General features: G+C 38.1%; 4 protein-coding genes across 7 annotated transcripts in view; 3 read left to right on the top strand and 1 right to left on the bottom strand.

Annotated features, from left to right (window-relative positions):
• Positions 1–2,722, top strand: part of stmn4l (stathmin-like 4, like) — a 4,973-nt gene extending 2,251 nt beyond the window's left edge. The window contains exons 3-7 of one of the 2 annotated variants that reach the window (XM_026999918.2): positions 55–153; positions 305–510; positions 829–1,020; positions 1,294–1,311; positions 2,128–2,722. In XM_026999918.2, coding sequence (XP_026855719.2) covers positions 55–153; positions 305–510; positions 829–1,020; positions 1,294–1,311; positions 2,128–2,136 — 524 coding nt within the window. In that variant the 3' untranslated portion in view covers positions 2,137–2,722. Of the gene's footprint in view, positions 1–54; positions 154–304; positions 511–828; positions 1,021–1,293; positions 2,064–2,127 lie in introns of those variants that run through there. The other variant, XM_026999917.2, reaches the window with a different exon arrangement.
• A 514-nt stretch (positions 2,723–3,236) lies between these two features.
• On the bottom strand, positions 3,237–4,072 carry il17a/f1 (interleukin 17a/f1). Its single transcript, XM_026999891.2, has 3 exons — positions 4,037–4,072; positions 3,661–3,845; positions 3,237–3,474 (listed from the first exon to the last, which is right to left on the bottom strand). Exons 1-3 carry the CDS (start codon positions 4,070–4,072, stop codon positions 3,237–3,239), a joined length of 459 nt encoding a protein of 152 aa, XP_026855692.2.
• A 10,324-nt stretch (positions 4,073–14,396) lies between these two features.
• il17a/f2 (interleukin 17a/f2) lies at positions 14,397–15,027 on the top strand (the record flags this gene model as incomplete). The annotated part of the gene is made up of 2 exons (XM_026999890.2): positions 14,397–14,545; positions 14,805–15,027. Coding segments are annotated over exons 1-2 (372 nt in total), but the record flags the coding sequence as incomplete, so codon positions are not given.
• A 1,169-nt stretch (positions 15,028–16,196) lies between these two features.
• The window catches only part of lrrc57 (leucine rich repeat containing 57), a 10,057-nt gene continuing 8,753 nt past the window's right edge, over positions 16,197–17,500 (top strand). Inside the window, exons 1-4 of one of the 3 annotated variants that reach the window (XM_026999911.2) lie at positions 16,197–16,300; positions 16,786–16,924; positions 17,014–17,149; positions 17,241–17,500. The exon at positions 17,241–17,500 is cut by the window's right edge and continues 9 nt beyond it. In XM_026999911.2, the coding sequence (XP_026855712.1) occupies positions 16,841–16,924; positions 17,014–17,149; positions 17,241–17,500 (480 nt within the window). In that variant the 5' untranslated portion in view covers positions 16,197–16,300; positions 16,786–16,840. The other 2 variants (XM_026999910.2, XM_026999912.2) reach the window with 2 other exon arrangements.

Below are 17,500 nucleotides of genomic sequence, written 5' to 3'. Positions count from 1 at the left end.
GCACATGGCATTAGTGGATATGGCTGAAATAGCTCTGGCCTTCTCCTCATGCAGCCTACAAAGAGAAGATGAGGGAGCTCCCCCTAGTGTCCCTTCTTTGTTCCTGTGTCCTTCCAGAACCTAAAGAGAAACCAACCAAAAAAACTCCACAAGGTACCTAAACTCTAAGTGTGTTTTATTAAAGGTTACATTTTCATTAAAGGGTAAAGTTTGGAGTCTCTAGTTTCTTTTTCAACTTTCTTCTTCAGGCTTTGTCCATCTTTGTTTACCTAATCTACTCTTTCTCACCTGGCTCCCTGAGCAGGAGTCGTAGACCTGAACCTGTGCATTATCAAAGACATGGAGGTGATAGAACTGAACAAGCGCACGTCGGGTCAGGCCTTTGAAGTCATCTTGAGACCTCCCTCATTCGACGGGCAGCGTGATTTCCATCCCACCATCCCTCCCCGCCGAGACCCCTCCCTGGAGGAGATTCAGAAGAAACTAGACGCAGCGGAGGAGAGGAGAAAGGTGAGGCCTTTCCAATACCCGCTCCCTGTCAGGATCACCTCCCCCTACGAACAAACGTATCCATTCATTACAGACGACAAACTGCTTATCTCTTTTCACATTTGTGGTCATCCATTTGGGTTTCAGAAAGTCTTCTACGCATAGGTGCCCCATTTTGACAAGCAACAAAAGCTTTTTTTTTCCCCTTACATCCATATTTGGTCCAAGATTATAAGGTGCCTAACATCATCATTGAGCCTGAGAATGTTCAGAATCCTCAAGAAAGATCTTGTGCGTAACAGCTCGCTGTCCTGCTGTGTGTCTCGCCACTACGATCAGTGTCAGGAAGCGGAACTACGGAAGCACTTGGCTGAGAAGAGAGAGCACGAGCGGGAAGTGGCTCAGAAAGCCCTGCACGAGCACCGCAACTTCATCAGGACAGCCAAAGAGAAGCTCGAGCAAAGAATGGAGATCAATAAGGAAAACCGAGAAGCTCACATCGCCGCCATGCTGGATCGCCTGCAGGAGAAGGTGATTTTTAGGCCCTCAGTTACTCAGATCCTTCTCTTGCTTTTACAGCAGAGACTGCTACATGTTAATGCTGCTTTTGTATTAGTTTCCAAGTGTGAATTAGTTTGAAAGATTGCTTCACTGACAGATGCTAACAGGAGTAACAAAGAATTTCAATTTTTAGATGATGTTTGCATACGCTAAGCAGGCCCCAATAGCCTTCAGTTGTTATTAATAATGTTAATAAGTAAATGTTTGCCTAAGCTGAGTATGTATCTCTTCTCTGCCTTGCAGGAAAAGCACGCTGAGGAGGTGAGGAGACACAAGGAGCAGATGGAGTTGGACTGGCAGTAGAATGGCAGTAGAATGGCAGTAGAATGGCAGTAGAATGGCAGTAGAATGACAGTAGAATGGCAGTAGACAGAACCTGTGTTGTCATTGTGTTACATGGAGAACGTGTCCCAAAATCAGGTCCTTGGCAAACAGTGTCTCGCGCCAGGGAAGAGGTTCGTGGTGACCTCCACATGTGATTTGGAAGCAACTCTCTGGCTTCCAAACACACTTACCCAATGGCATAATTTCAGAGCAAGCGGGAAACTTCCTTTTTGTTTAATATATTCGGTAGTTCAGTGACAGAAGCGCAGTTCAAAGCAAGAGCCTGTAGTTTAATAATATGCATATAGGAGTTAGGGAGCACAGCTCCTAGCTTGTAGTAGTGGGTCGCTCTGCATGGCTGATTGGTGAAGGAAAGACAAACGCAGCAGCGTTGGACTGACCGTGCTGTGTGTTTGTGATGTAAAACTGTGGAATAGATGTTTTTGTCCATCTGTGATGTGTGTATCTGTATGATGTGTGCTTCCAGTGTTATTGTTTATAAGTGTCTTTGTTTTCACCACTTTACTGCTTAATAAACAAACAAACAAACAAACATGTAAGAATGTAAAACATTTGCTAGACACTAGAAGAACCTTTTCCTTCATTTAAGATGGCTGCCCCAAAGTGTGTAATCAGTGTTTGTTAATGCTTGCATGCTGTCACTCAGCTGATAAACTGTGTGAAATCCGTTTGGTGTGTGGATGTGTGCTTTTCACACCGCTCCTAATCATGGTTTTGACGTTTACGTTCCAGGTGCCTTGAGGTCTTCTTACTGCACATGCTGAACACTTGGACACCACTTACCAAAGGACTGACTATAGAGCTACCAGCTTAATAGTTTGGAACAAATGAGATTATGACACTGAAACAACACCGTGATGTTGTACTGTCATTGTGTATGGCTGCTGTCTGGCCATTTTACCAGAGGAAAGTGACTGAGTGGTGATCCAGCAGAGTCTATGGCAGGAACATCACTGACTTAATCAGAGGAGCCAACAGTGCCAAATCTGTGTGTGTGTGTGTGTGTGTGTGTGTGTGTGTGAGAGAGAGAGAGAGAGAGAGAGAGAGAGAGAGAGAGAGAGAGAGAGAGAGTGTGTTGTGGATGAAAAACGTCACATGAAAGCGTTTGGACATTTTCATGCCTCACCCTTATCACACACAGGCATGGGCAATGTGTTCTTAATTGCTGTCTAGGATCTACTTTGTTGAGTGAAACTCTGAAACTCTTGTTTCTGTAAATATGGTCAACCACCTCCCTGATCAGCTGGTATCTGATTTGGCTGTTCAATGCTGTACAGAAATTGTAATATATTTTAGATGCAAAGGCATTAAAGAATTGCTGTGTGGTATGGCCTTAACTTTGTGATTTACTCAACATTAACTCAAATGAACCAAAAAACAAATGATTTACTTATTTTGTAATTTACTCAGCATCTGCTAATGTTTCTTACAGTCCTGTGAGAATAGTCATTGTTTAAATAATTTAATTGTAATCTTGAAGTATGTCAAAAATTTCAGTTCCACATGGTTCATTGCCAAATTCTGTCATTTCCATTACTTGAGATGTTATAGTAGAGAAGATACTTCACAGTTAACAGGTATACAATTACTTAATTTAAGGGATTAATTTAATTAATTTAACATGTTATTTACAGACTAGTTTTAGTCAATAAATAAAAATTGAACAAATAATTCCATAAACTCTCAATAACATCTAATTCATAGCAAATGAAACTATTAATAAATAACACTCATATATCCATAAAAAGGCATTAATGATGATATAAATAAATAAAAGTGAGGTAAGTAATCCATTGGAGTGGTAGCAGCCGTGTGATCAGAGCTCAATCAGCTTCTGTTCCTCAGACCTGCTCAACGTATGGTCGAACACAAGTGCATCCGACTGATATGGTTTTATACTCCAGTTGGAAGTAATAGTTGTTCTGGTCTCCGCGCACCTTCCTGAGAACCAAAATCTGCTTGAAGATGGGTCTGGATTCCATATCTCGGGTCTCCACTCCACTCATGTTTAAACATCCACTGAGCAGACACTTGGCCTCAGCGATGTGTGAAGGAATTAGGCTGTCATCATGAGTGTATCTGCAACGAGAGCAAATTTCATTGGCATTAGGATATCTAGGTCAAATATGACTCAGAGATACTTCTTCATATATGTGTCCCAGAATCAACATAATTTTTAGATCACATACACCAGAAGTAAAAATAAAAAATCTTAAACATGAAAAAGAGTCTAAAACATGCTGATGGTGCATCTGGAGACCTTACAAGTACTCCCATGGAGAGATGGAGTCGTTGTTGATGGAGCGAATGGGGATGGATGGAGCCTTGGGCTGATGGTCCAGTATCAGGCGGTATAACGGAGGTTCCTGGCCTTTGTGATAACCGCTGTGGTGCTCCTTTCTTGGGGCACCCTGTGCTCCTATAATGATGGCACCGATCACGAAAACCACCTGTGGAACACATTTGCTTTCAGTTCAACTCTAACCAAGAACACTGTCTGAGCCCGCCATCATATTAACATCACAGATAAAGTTTCAGTAATGGTTATGCAGCAATCTTTAGACTATATGGTATCTTTATGCTCAATCTTTATAGTATAAAGAAATTTTTTACTCTATTTCTACTCTATAGTTTAGCTCACCATGGACAGTGGGATGTTCAGTGCTGAGGCTGTCATTTCACTGCTGCTGAGTTCTGCACCTCACTGCTCTCCTGGGTCAGACGCTTGCTACTGTATCTGACACACAGTGCTGATTTATAGAGGTCTGACCATAAGCTTACAGTGGGGGTGTGTTTCCTCTGACGTTTGCATTTCCCTTGATGTGTGCCTCAAAAACCAGGGCATGTGGTATTATATTGCTGAGTCTGCAAAATCAGCTGGTTAACCTGCATTGTTTACTTGTGTGCATTCAGTGCATTACAATGCCAATACCACAAAAAGTACATAGATTGAGTTTATACATAGTTTATAGATTTTAGTATTGGATGGATCAAATAGATACTGGTGGAAAAAGTATTAATAAGGTTTCTAACTCTGATTTAATTCACTACACATTTGATAGCTTTCCCCATAAACATTATTTAACAAATGAGGCTTTACATTTTCTTAGGGTTAGAGTATTACAGCTGTATCTTTTCTTAGGGTTTTGGTATTACAGTTGTATCTTTCTTTAGGATTAGCGCATTACAGGTGTAGCTTTTCTTAGGGACTTATAGTTGTACCCTTTTTTACAGCGTCATTTGTATGGAATTCAGTGATATCTTGTCTATTTGTACTAATTGGTATTTATGTACTAATTGGAGTTTTTGATGAGATCATCCTGCAGTATATTGTTTCTACCAGTATTTTTGAATAGTACTGTCTGCTATCATTTACTTAACTCACAAACATATTTAAAAATACATAACTGATTATTAAAGAGGCAATTACCAAAAATGCATTATGTTTATTGACTTAGTTCATTTTATTGCAAACCATTATCCCACTTTATTAACTTGGTTTAATCATACATTAAAAACTCATGCAAAGTGAATCTGTAAACATTTTAAATATTTTTCGATATATAGGTACAGCCCAATAACATAAGGAATCAGTTTTCTGACCATAAATAAAGCCTAATCTGAGATTAAATTGCAAATTGAGTTTGGAATATTGATGGAAAATGCTGCCCCCACGCACAACCAAACCTAACCCTACTGAAATTTAGCAGCACACGGTATACAAAGTATATGGTACACTGAGTTCAGTTCCTCTCTTGTAATGTTCCTACAATACAATATACAGTGGTGTGAAAGAGTATTTGCCCCCTTTCTGATATCCTATTTTTTTTTGCATGTTTGTCACACTTAAATGTTTCAGATCATCAAACAAATTTAAATATTAGACAAAGATAACACAAGCAAACACAAAATGCAGTTTTTAAATGAAGGTTTTTATTATTAAGGGAAAAAACAATCCAAATCTACATGGCCCAGTGTGAAAAAGTGATTCCCCCCCCCCCCTTAAAACATCTATTAACTGTGGTTTATCACATCTTTGGAAAGCTTAAATAGGACCTGCCTGACAAAGTGAATTATCATATGTATGTTGATACAAAGTAATTGAGATCTATCAGTCTGGAAAAGGTTATAAAGCCATTTCTAAAGCTTTGGGACTCCACCAGACCACAGTGAGAGCCATTATCCACAAATGGCAAAAACATGGACCAAAATTTCCCCAAGAGCGCAGTGACAACTCATCCAAGAGGTCACAAAAGAACCCACAACAACATCCAAAGAACGGCAGGCCTCACTTGTCTCAGTTAAGGTCAGTGTTCAAGAGACTGGGCAAAAATGACCTGCATGGCAGAGTTCCATGACAAAAACCACTGCTGAGCAAAAAGAACATAAAGGCTTGTCTCAGTTTTGCCAGAAAACATCTTGATGATCACCAAGACTTTTGAGAAAATACTCTGTGGATTGACGAGACAAAAGTTGAACTTTTTGGAAGGTGTATGTCCCATTACATCTGGTGTAAAAGTAACACAGCACTTCAGAAAAAGGAACATCATACCAACAGTAAAATATGGTGGTGGTAGTGTCATGGTCTGGGGTTGTTTTGCTGCTTCAGGACCTGGAAGACTTGCTGTGGTAAATGGAACCATGAATTCTGCTGTCTACCAAAAAATCCTGAAGGAGAATGTTTGTGACCTCAAGATGAAGCGCACTTGGGTTCTGCAGCAGGACAATGATCCAAAACACAACAGCAAGTCCATCTCTGAATGGCTTAAGAAAAGCAAAATGAAGACTTTGGAATGCCCTAGTCAAAATCCTGACCTAAATCCAATTTAAAAAGGCGGTTCATGCTTGAAAACCCTCCAATGTGGCCGGATTACAACAATTCTGCAAAGATGAGCGGGCCAAAATTCCTCCACAGTGCTGTAAAAGACTCATTGCCAATTATCACAAATGCTTGATTGCATTTGTTGCTGCTAAGGGTGGCCCAACCAGTTATTAGGTTTAGGGGGCAATCACTTTTTCACACAGGGCCATGTAGGTTTGGATTTTTTTCCCCTTAATAATAAAAATCTTCATTTAAAAAGTGTTTGTGTTTACTTGGGTTATCTTTGTCTAATATTTAAATTAGTTTGATTATTTGAAACATTTAAGTGTGACAAACTTAAATAATATATCAGGAAGAGGGCAAACACTTTTTCACACCATAGTATGCTATACACTGAGCTCAGTTCCTCTGCTAGAATAAGCATACATCACAGAATGCAAAGAATATTTTGCAACACAGAGTGCCTTATACATTGAGTTCAGTTCCTGTGCTAGAATGAGTATATATAACAGTATGCAAATTTAGCAACCCAGAGGATATAAAGAGTGTACACAATACACTGAGTTTCAATTCCTCTGCTAGAATGAGCATACATCACAGTAGTAGAGAGGCTCAAAGAGATGTCTGGCTGAAAATAACCAGAATTCAATAACTGCATAGAGTATGTCAACCTTCCCACGCTCAACCTTGCAATGTTTTGAGATGCTTTTTGTACCAGACAGTTTCAGTTCTAATTCTCTCAAAAAGCTTTTGATATTAGCAAATAAAGTGGTTGCTTTGTAGAATATAAAAAACTCCTGCAGTCTAAAAATTCACAGTTTTTGTCCTGGTCTTGCATAGAGAACCACTGCCTATTGAATGGATATACTTATTTGTAATTAGTATACATTTCTGAAATGACCATACTTCTTTTATCTTTGATTATATCATCAATGAAAATGAATGGGTCAGTTAGAGAGAATGTCACACATGGTGAGACATAGCACTGGAGTCTCCCATATAATTTAAAATGTGATGGGGTTTTTTTTGCCTCTGACATCTCAAACTTGTAATTCAACATATAGCAAATTGACTACGATAATAGCTTCACTGTCTTAATATATACAGGAGATATTCTCAGCATGATGGGATAATTGGTGTAAAGGTATATTTCAGGTGTCGTTATCATCTATGGGATACACCAAAAAGACATTTAATATATTTAATTTACAATTCATTACAATTTAATTTAAAACAGAATTTTGGTCATAGGACAGCTTAGCTAACAGGGAATTTTCCTCCCTTTTACTTTACCTTTATGGGGTGACATGTTAATTTTCCTAACTTCCTTTTGATTATGAGTATAACTGCATGACATACTTTCTGATGATGACAGTGACCTCATTTAATGGTATTTTGCAGAAAGCTGCATCATCAGAGAGACTTCCGCCCCTTAGGGCAACATAATTTTCTCAGACGCGGAATGTGTCTCTCTTCCCATTGCTTATGTTTATGACTAATCAAATCATTATATTATTACTAAAATAATTTACATTACTACTGCTTTAATGAGCTATTTGTTTGAGAATTAGAGTCTTTTAGAAATTAGTATACATGCTATGATATGACATATATATATATATATATATATATATATATATATATATATATATATATATATATATATATATAGAGAGAGAGAGAGAGAGAGAGAGAGAGAGAGAGAGAGAGAGAGAGTGTGAGTATGTGTGTATACATATATATATATATAATATAGTGTGTGTGTGTATATATGTATGCATATATATATATATATATATATATAAAATATAGTGTGTGTGTGTATGTATATATATATATATATATATATATATATATATATATATATATATATATATAAAATAGTGTGTGTGTATGTATATATATATATATATATATATATATATATATAAAATATAGTGTGTGTGTATGTATATATATATATATATATATATATATATATAAAATATAGTGTGTGTGTATGCATATATATATATATATATATATATATATATATATAAAATATAGTGTGTGTGTATGTATATATATATATATATAAAATATAGTGTGTGTGTATGTATATATATATTCTGTTTTTTTTGCTAAAACTCTTATTATACTTGTTAAACTACTGTGAAGTTTATTGTGAATCCACTCTTGTGGTTGTCGTAGATTTCAAGTACTTCTGATTAAGTTGTCCCAACTTGTTGCAACAACCTACATATTGAAGTTACGAGACATCCAGGAATCTCTTACTTAACTGCTAATGTGTGTAAAGGAGAGATAGCATCACAAAGCACCCTGCAAATTGGGGCTTTCTGTGTGTCCTAAATACAACCACAGACAAAAGCCACAGAAACCATACATTTCTACTCTGAATGATAACGATGTCCAAGTGATGAAGCCATTGCAATTGGAGTGTGGAGAAAACATTTAAGATAACAATTCCAAAGTTACATCATCGATTTAAAAAAAAAAGAAAAAGAAAAAAAAGAAACATACCATTAGCAAGACCTTGCAAAGACACTCAAACAAATCGCCATATATAGAAACGGATAATGAAAGATGATGAGATGGAGTAGCAAAAGTAACCAGGAGAAACCAGGCACCAGGGGCAAGCTCTCAAAGACACACTAGTCAGTTTCATGAATGCTGAAGCGTGTGTTGGCTAGGTTTATTTCATGCTCACAATTATTTTTTTACTCATTCACAGAGGATTTAGAGACTAGCTGCTTTAGAGTTTGAAATGAGGGCAAAGAATTGCTGATTGCCTTCCCATCCTGAGCAATGTGTAAGTATCTGAGAGACATAAAAGTAAAGCAGGAGGCCAGTCAAAGTGAAAGACAAATATGAAAAAGCCCCAGATAACATACCAGCAAGCCACTACATCAGAAACCCAGCAGTGACATCACATACAAACCACAAAGACATAGCAAAGACGTGCAGACATAGCAAAGACATGTATTATTTAATACATGCTGCATTACTGTGAAGTGTAGAATGTAAATGGATCTTTATTAGGTACTCTGAAGTATAAAATTGTGTGATTCTTATTTGCAAAAACTAATGCATTGGTGACTTTCACTTCCTGTTAGGGCTTTTAAGGTAGTTTTGTCCATTTTTAACATTTTCTAAAATCTGTTTATTAACATTTATATAAAATGTGCCAAAAGTGTGCCGAAATATCCCAAAGGTGTTCTATTGGATTTAACTCAGGTGACATACTTAGCCTGACCATAGTTTTGCACAATTGTGGCAGTGTGCTCTGGATTATCATGCTGGAAAAATCCACTGTCTGGAGACTGGAGGTTTGGTATAGCCACAGACATTCAAGGCACCATCTATAAATGTTGTCTTCCGAACACCTTTCCACTCATGCAGCCTTGTATCATTACAACTCTGTGCTCTGTGCATTTATTGTGCATTCAATGTTTTTTCAGTGCAGCAGTTTTGTGCTGATGAGCGTGCAAGTTGGAAATCACAATGAGTCGGAAACTAATTAAAAATTAAAATGACAATGTGTCAGTGATCACAGGTGTATTCAATTGTTTTGGAATGGATTTCTACTTTAAGGCCTGTAGACTTTCTAAAGTTTTTGTTTTTTTTCAATTGTTCTTAAGAGAAAACACTTGTGATAGAAATAATGCATATATTCAGAGGTGATACAATTTTGCACATGGAAGTATTTACTTCTGTTATATACTGTACACATCCAGCCCAGTGGGAATAGAACTGGAAACTGAATTCTGAAATGTGATTTTTACTCAGACATGTAGAACTGCAAGAGCACTGACCATGTGTGGGTGTAGAAGCTAGGACTATGTCTCTGTATAGCTACTAGCAGAAGGAAAGCCAGAAAACTATACCAACAATCTTTATCTATCAAGGACATCTCTTTTATGCTGATTTGGAGATGAGTCTCCATGCTTCTCAAAGGGAGTATATGCAAATGACTTAACATCATGACCCAATGCCTACTAGTTCCTGCTGAGATGCACCTCAGAGCAGATTAGTGGCTTCTTTGTTTGATGGTCCAACAGATACATTGCTTGCACTGTTCATGGTAAACTGAACAGAAAACTTTGCAAAATTGTACTGGAACAATTTTATGCTTATTGTAGCCTTATTTTCATGTCACGGCCTACCTCTCCTAGATTCCTCCCGGTGTGTGTGTATGTTTGTCCATAGTCACGCCCCTACAGCATTAATTACTCATGTCACATCTGCTCTTAGTTATGTTCATTATCAGCACAGGTATTTAAACCCCTCTTGTTCTTTTGTCTGTTGTCTGTGTTTGACCAAGTTTATATTACACGTTATGCTTCACACAAAGTATTGGCTGGTTTTGCTAGTTCCTATGATGTGATTTGATGTGTTTTGTGCTGTGTTTTGTGCTTTGTATTTTGGTTTTGGTTTTGTTTATATTGTCAATAAACACCTTCTTCATTACGGAGACTTGCCTCGGCCTCCCACTCCCTGGTCACATCTCGTTACACTTATATTATGACGTTATGCTTATCTTATATCGTAATGTTCAGTCATGGCATATTCATTTATTCTGAGCAGGGTGTAGGATAAAGTATTTGTAGAAATTCATCATTCACAGATACTTGCAGGTTAACATGCAGGTTGTTACTGATTTTGGGTGGCCAGTGTGCTTAATGTTGATATATCATAGAAAAGCAAGAACCTTAGTATGTTGGTGCACATCCTGATATGCATATTCATTCTTATTTAATAGTTTTGTTAGTAATTAGGATACATTTAACCCAGTTATTCATTATTTTTTGAACTACAGCTCCAAATGAAATTCACAATTATGCCATAGACAGAATGGCATTCACTGCTGTATGAAGACAAAGGAGAATTGTGTGGTGAGGCAGAGTCATATGAAAAGAGGTAGGACAGGATAAGCCATCAGATAAATCAACTATCTTTTAGTAATAATAATTGGTAAAATGTCATTTCTTTTTACTGACGACCCTGTGAGCTGCAAAGGCTGATCTCCAAATTACCACTGGACTGTACCATAAAGACGCTGAAGTTGTTATAGTACATACAGTGGTGTGAAAAACGGTTTGCCCCATTCCTGATATCTTTTTTTTTTTTGCATGTTTGTCACACTTAAATGTTTCATATCAAACAAATTTAAATATTAGACAAAAATAACACAAGTAAACACAAAACAGTTTTTAAATGAAGGTTTTTATTATTAAGGGAACTTTGACTAGGGCATTCCAAAGTCTTCATTTTGTTTTTCTTAAGCCATTCAGAGATGGACTTGCTGTTGTGTTTTGGATCATTGTCCTGCTGCAGAACCCAAGTGCGCTTCATCTTGAGGTCACAAACATTCTCCTTCAGGATTTTGTGGTTCCATTTACCACAAAAAGTCTTCCAGGTCCTGAAGCAGCAAAACAGCCCCAGACCATCACACTACCACCACCATATTTTACTGTTGGTATGATGCTCCTTTTTCTGGAATGCTGTGTTACTTTTATGCCAGATGTAATGGGACATACACTTTCCAAAAAGTTCAACTTTTGTCTCGTCAATGCACAGAAGTCTTGGTGATCAAGATGCTTTCTGGCAAAACTGAGACAAGCCTTTATGTTCTTTTTGCTCAGCAGTGGTTTTCGTCTTGGAACTCTGCCATGCAGGTCATTTTTGCCCAGTCTCTTTCTTTTGGTGGAGTCATGAACACTGACCTTACATGAGACAAGTGAGGCCTGCAGTTCGTTGGATGTTGTTGTGGATTCTTTTGTGACCTCTTGGATGAGTTGTCACTGCGCTCTTGGGGAAATTTTGGTCCATGTTTTCGCCTTTTGTGGATAATGGCTCTCACTGTGGTCTGGTGGAGTCCCAAAGCTTTAGAAATGGCTTTATAACCTTTTCCAGACTGATAGATCTCAATTACTTTGTATCAACATACATATGATAATTCACTTTGTCAGGCAGGTCCTATTTAAGTGATTTCTTGATTGAGAACAGGTATGGCAGTAATGAGGCCTGGGTGTGGCTAGAGAAATTGAACTCAGCTTTCCAAAGATGTGATAAACCACAGTTAATAGATGTTTTAAGGGGGGGGGAATCACTTTTTCACACTGGGCCATGTAGGTTTGGATTGTTTTTTCCCTTAATAATAAAAAGCTTCATTTAAAAACTGCATTTTGTGTTTACTTGTGTTATCTTTGTCTAATATTTAAATTTGTTTGATGATCTGAAACATTTAAGTGTGACAAACATGCAAAAAAAAAAAAGGATATCAGAAAGGGGGCAAACACTTTTTCACACCACTGTAGTTTCATATATATTATACTGTGTGCATGAAGACATGCAAAAAAGTGAACTACATTTCATTCAGAATTGGAAATGTGCAATAGATTGATTTTCTTCTTCTGACCAAGACATGGCATAACAAACATTATACTTTTATACTCAATGAATCCGATCCCCACGATCACTTCTCGAAGCCTAGAATGAATAAAATGGGAAATGGGAGTGTTCATACTATAGCACTTTAAGAAAAGGGAGTGTTCATACCATAGCACTTAAGAAAAGGGAGTGTTCATACCATAGCACTTTAATAAATAGAAGTGTTCACACACACACATAGAGATCAGAACAACCAAGCCAAACAGACTTTAGAATCCTTTACTCTTATCCAAAAGCCTGAACTAAAATCTCTGATTTCTCACTAAAATCTTCTACCTGCTTAATAGATCCACTACCCACACATTTTCTTAAAGAAATTCTACCTGAAGTGATTGAACCTTTACTAAATTTAACAAACTCTTTCTTGAACTTTGGCTTACTTAAAACATTCAATTTAGCAGTAATCAGACCATCAGCTCTCAAACTACAGGCCAATCTCTCAATAAAGGATTGTAAAGTCTTTTTTGGCTTGGTTGTGGTGATTATGCCTCTGTGCTGTCCTTCAGTCCAGCCATTGGTAGAATAGTCCTATCTACCCCCTCTGATATCTGTATGTGATACATTCCATGGAGGGGCCATGGCAACTGCTCTGCTTCCATGGTGACCCCGTCCAAATCCCTGCTATTACACACCTGTGGACTATAATCACAAACTTTGAAAAAGCCACTTTCACGGGCTCCTCAGTGTGAAGTCTCTTGAGTTGGAGCCCAGTTACTAAGCCTTTTCCTCTTGTAATTTGGTTAGCTAGTTATTGTTCCTGTATTTTCCTCAGCTGTTTATGGAGCCCACTTGATATGGACTACATTTGTACAGTTGTACACTTTCAAAACATGTCATAAGATTTCTAAATGTCTTTGAGCCCTTTTCTAAGTAAAGAAATCATTAGAATTTAGACTAATTGGGTCACAGGCTAAACTGATTCACTGACATCAAAGTCCCCCACCTCCACCAAAGGTTACTGGACCAACATGTAGTGTGACTATATTTGATCCACATACACCTTTAGCGTGTTCAACATCTAAACCTCATTCAGCAGCATTTAACAACTTCTCAGAGTCACGGAAAAAATTCTAATCTGCCACTAAGCTCCCCATCAGCTATTAAATGATCTGATAAAACAAACCAGGTCAGAGATAGGTTGCATTATCTGTTCATCATCAATTGTATGTGCTTATTCTACACCTACTGTTATATAAATAGATAGGGCAAGAGAGAAATTTTTTGACATGTAAGGAAGTCTGCTGAGAAGCAATGATGATGTTTCAATGCTCCAAACAAATGGTGAGTACTTCAACAAGAATATATCTTAACAAATGTTACGAGCAGACATGTGGTATTCTAATGAAGCAAATGGCTAATGTATTCACTGTGGGACATGAAAAATAAAGGCAATGCTTTGCACAGACAAACTGCAATTGTGAGTTTTACAGAATCTAGTCACTGCTAGACCATCTAACTTACTGTGCGATGTCTGTTGACAGTGTAAAGATAATTTCGAAATAAGAGGAAAATATACATCATTTACTCTACTTATAGTGAAATAGCTTGTTATGACAGATCCAATAAAACAATATATACTTACAGTGTGCTACGTACACCTTAGTGTTTGTATTCTTTGCTAATGTAATATCTAGCTGTCAGTAAGGTTAAATGGACATTTTGCTTGCCTCGCACTGAAACCAATCCAAATGTTTATTCATGATAGGTTGTTTTCTGGTGTGGACTTCTGATGTTAAGTCTCACACTTGCCAGTACAGGGCAGAAGGGAGAGTGTGACATTCGTCTAAAAATCCCTAGAGGCTTCCACACTTCTGAGTCAGAGACCCTAGAAGGAAATGGCAACATTAACAATCGCTCCCTCTCTCCATGGAACTGGATGTGAGTTACTTACAACAGATTAACACCAAACATAAATCACAGTGTCATAACCAGACATGAAAGTAAAAATATACCTTAGTGCTGACTGAACCATCACCTTAAAAATGGTGAGGGATAAAATAGGGTTTAAGAGTATGAAGATTAGCATATCATTACTGACACTGCTACTGACAGGGCTGAAGCTGTCAAACTAAGTTCCAGTTGTAGCATGTAGGTCATATGAAGTCATGAGATGTTCCGTCCTGTCTTATTCCTGCAGTCCGAACAGCAGTTTCCACAGAATCCCAGAGGTCATATTTGAAGCTGAGTGCAAGACAGATTACTGCAACTATCCGATCAGCAACCAGAAAACAGAACTAAATTCAGTGCCTATATACCAGGACATACTGGTTCTAAAGCAGGACCAGGCAAATAGAAATTGTTTTACTGCATCTTTCCAGCGGGTCATCATCAGCTGCACATGTGTGTGGGCCCAGACAGAGAAAACACATTAATAATCAGTGTTCAAAATAATACAAATCAAATAAATTTAATGAAATACCGAATTGTTCTGAAGTTGTTTTCTGCCGAACAAGCACACACACATGCACATAAGAACATAAAACTAATGAAAACCAAAACTAACTTATTTATACTGTGCACAAACAAATATACAAGTACAATTTTTATTATGTATTTATTTGTATACATGCACATACATATGATGAACTTGCATAGCTCATGAAGTATTTCCCACTAAAACATCCTGTTTCTCTGTACTTCACTGAATTTTGGACTACCTCTATGTACACACACACACACACACACACACACACACACACACACACACACACACACACACACGACAACTAACCTGCATGCAGAAGACTGGCATCCTATCCAGACTGGCAACCTATAGAGGAAAAGCACTATTAACATCAAAAAAGGTCCTTTGTCAAGACTCCTAATGACTCCCCATTTTCTGGTTTTGTCTGGGAAGTTTTAGTTTGGTTTTCCCCAGTGGTGTTTTGTTTTTTCCTTTTGTTTTACCTGATCCAAGATCTAACTATTCTGCACACGGGCCCACCATTGTTAGAGTGTAATTGCTCACCCAGTAGGCTGTTGGTGTCATCACCTAGCTGACCTGGGTTTGAGCCCAGATGCTTAAAGGGAAAGCATAAACTAGAGAAGTATAGGGATCATATACAGGAACATATGAAAAGCATAAGAGTTGAAAACCCTCAAGTGCAAATGCGTGGAACCACAGAGAGTGGTGAAGGACAACAAAGCTAAGATCCTGTGGGACCTCCAGATGTAGACAGATAAACAAGTGTAGTGGCAAACCAATCAGACATTGTGATAGTGGACAAGATGCAGAAAAAAAGCAATGGTAATTGATATGGCAGACGCAAATGATGGAAACATGGAGTGAAGGAAAGTTGGAATAATTCCAGGGAATTAAGCACACACACTGACGAGTTGATATTTACATTAATGTTGAAAATAAACATTTTCATATTTTCTATTTATTGAAACCTCTAATGTTTTAGCTTCATCTTTGACCACACTGATTAGCCCAGACGAGCCTAACCGTTGAAGTGCCCCAAGTGTTTACCACTTGATGCCAAACGCATTATTTCACTCTTAATCTTTGTTGAGCACCACCTCCTGACTAGGAGGTGTACAAACAAAACTTCCATTAGCTCAAGTGTTTCCCACCCACCAACTGTTTTGTGATTTTCAGACTCTCACGCCCATCGTACTGGATTAAGTTTGGTAGTAGGTGTTGTTTAACTGTGTCGTTCTAAATTGCTTAGCTTATCTTGCTAGCTAGATAGCTTATCTTGCTAGCTGTTCGCAACTTAGCAGCTCGCGCCTGGATGTACGTTGTTATGCCGTTAGCCACCTAAGCTAGTTTGCTAGGATAAGTTTAGATTTACATTTAAGTGTTCTAACGTCACCTCTAAGTGTTCGGAAGTGGGTAATTTATAGCTATATATCTCTTTGAGACCTTGTGTTATATGTACATGCGTTGGAATATAACCTCAAATAATGACATTAGGTTAGTTATTCAGCAGGGTTGCTTGATAACACGAAAGCTAACCTAGCTAACGCTAGCTAATGTTAACGACAAAGTAACTGGATATATAGGTAGCGAACTAGGAACGTTGATATTACTGTTTTTCCCTTACATTTTCTTTGTTGTGTATGTGTAAAGCAGACTAAATGTCAGTTAATGCAATTCATTTTGGTTCTTTCAGGGTGACAGCCCATACACCCACAACTGCAGGTGCAGTGACAGTTATCTAACACTAAATGGGGAACAGCGCTCTTAAAGCTCATTTGGAGACTTCTGAGAAGACTGGAGTTTTTCAGCTGACTGGGAAGGGTCTTCAAGAGGTAACGCAGTCAGAGTAGCTTGTACACCTACCAACCAGTGCTACCCTTAGGGGTTATTAAGACATTGTCATCTTCTTTCGTGTTTACAGTTCCCAGAAGAATTACAGAGGCTTACAGGAAACCTCCGGACAGTTGACCTGTCCAACAACAAAATTGAAGTGCTGCCGGCTTTTATAAGCAGCTTCCAGCAACTCAGAAGTCTCACTATAAATAGTAACAAACTAGGTATACACATCCTTTTCTTCACAAAGGCAATTTCTCTCGTTTGATTAAAAGGCATTTTAATTTAGATGTGTTTTCCCAACCTTGTTTACAGCCAGTCTACCAAATGACATTGGGAAATTGAAGAAGCTGGAAGTCCTTATCTTGAATGGAAACCAGCTCCAGCAGTTGCCTGCCTCTATTGGCCAGCTTAAGGCCCTGCGCACCTTCAGTGTTTCTGGAAATCGCTTCAGGGAGTTTCCCAGTGGCCTGGGTTCCCTCCGCCAGCTTGATGTTTTGGACCTGTCCAGAAACCAAATTCAGACTGTACCTGCAGAGGTGGCTGAACTTCAGGCGATTGAAATCAATCTCAAC

The sequence above is a fragment of the Electrophorus electricus genome, chromosome 13 (assembly GCF_013358815.1).
Source record: "Electrophorus electricus isolate fEleEle1 chromosome 13, fEleEle1.pri, whole genome shotgun sequence".
Taxonomy (NCBI): domain Eukaryota; kingdom Metazoa; phylum Chordata; class Actinopteri; order Gymnotiformes; family Gymnotidae; genus Electrophorus; species Electrophorus electricus.
The sequence above is the reverse complement of the archived record's forward strand: the minus strand, read 5'-3'. Positions and strand labels throughout refer to the sequence as shown.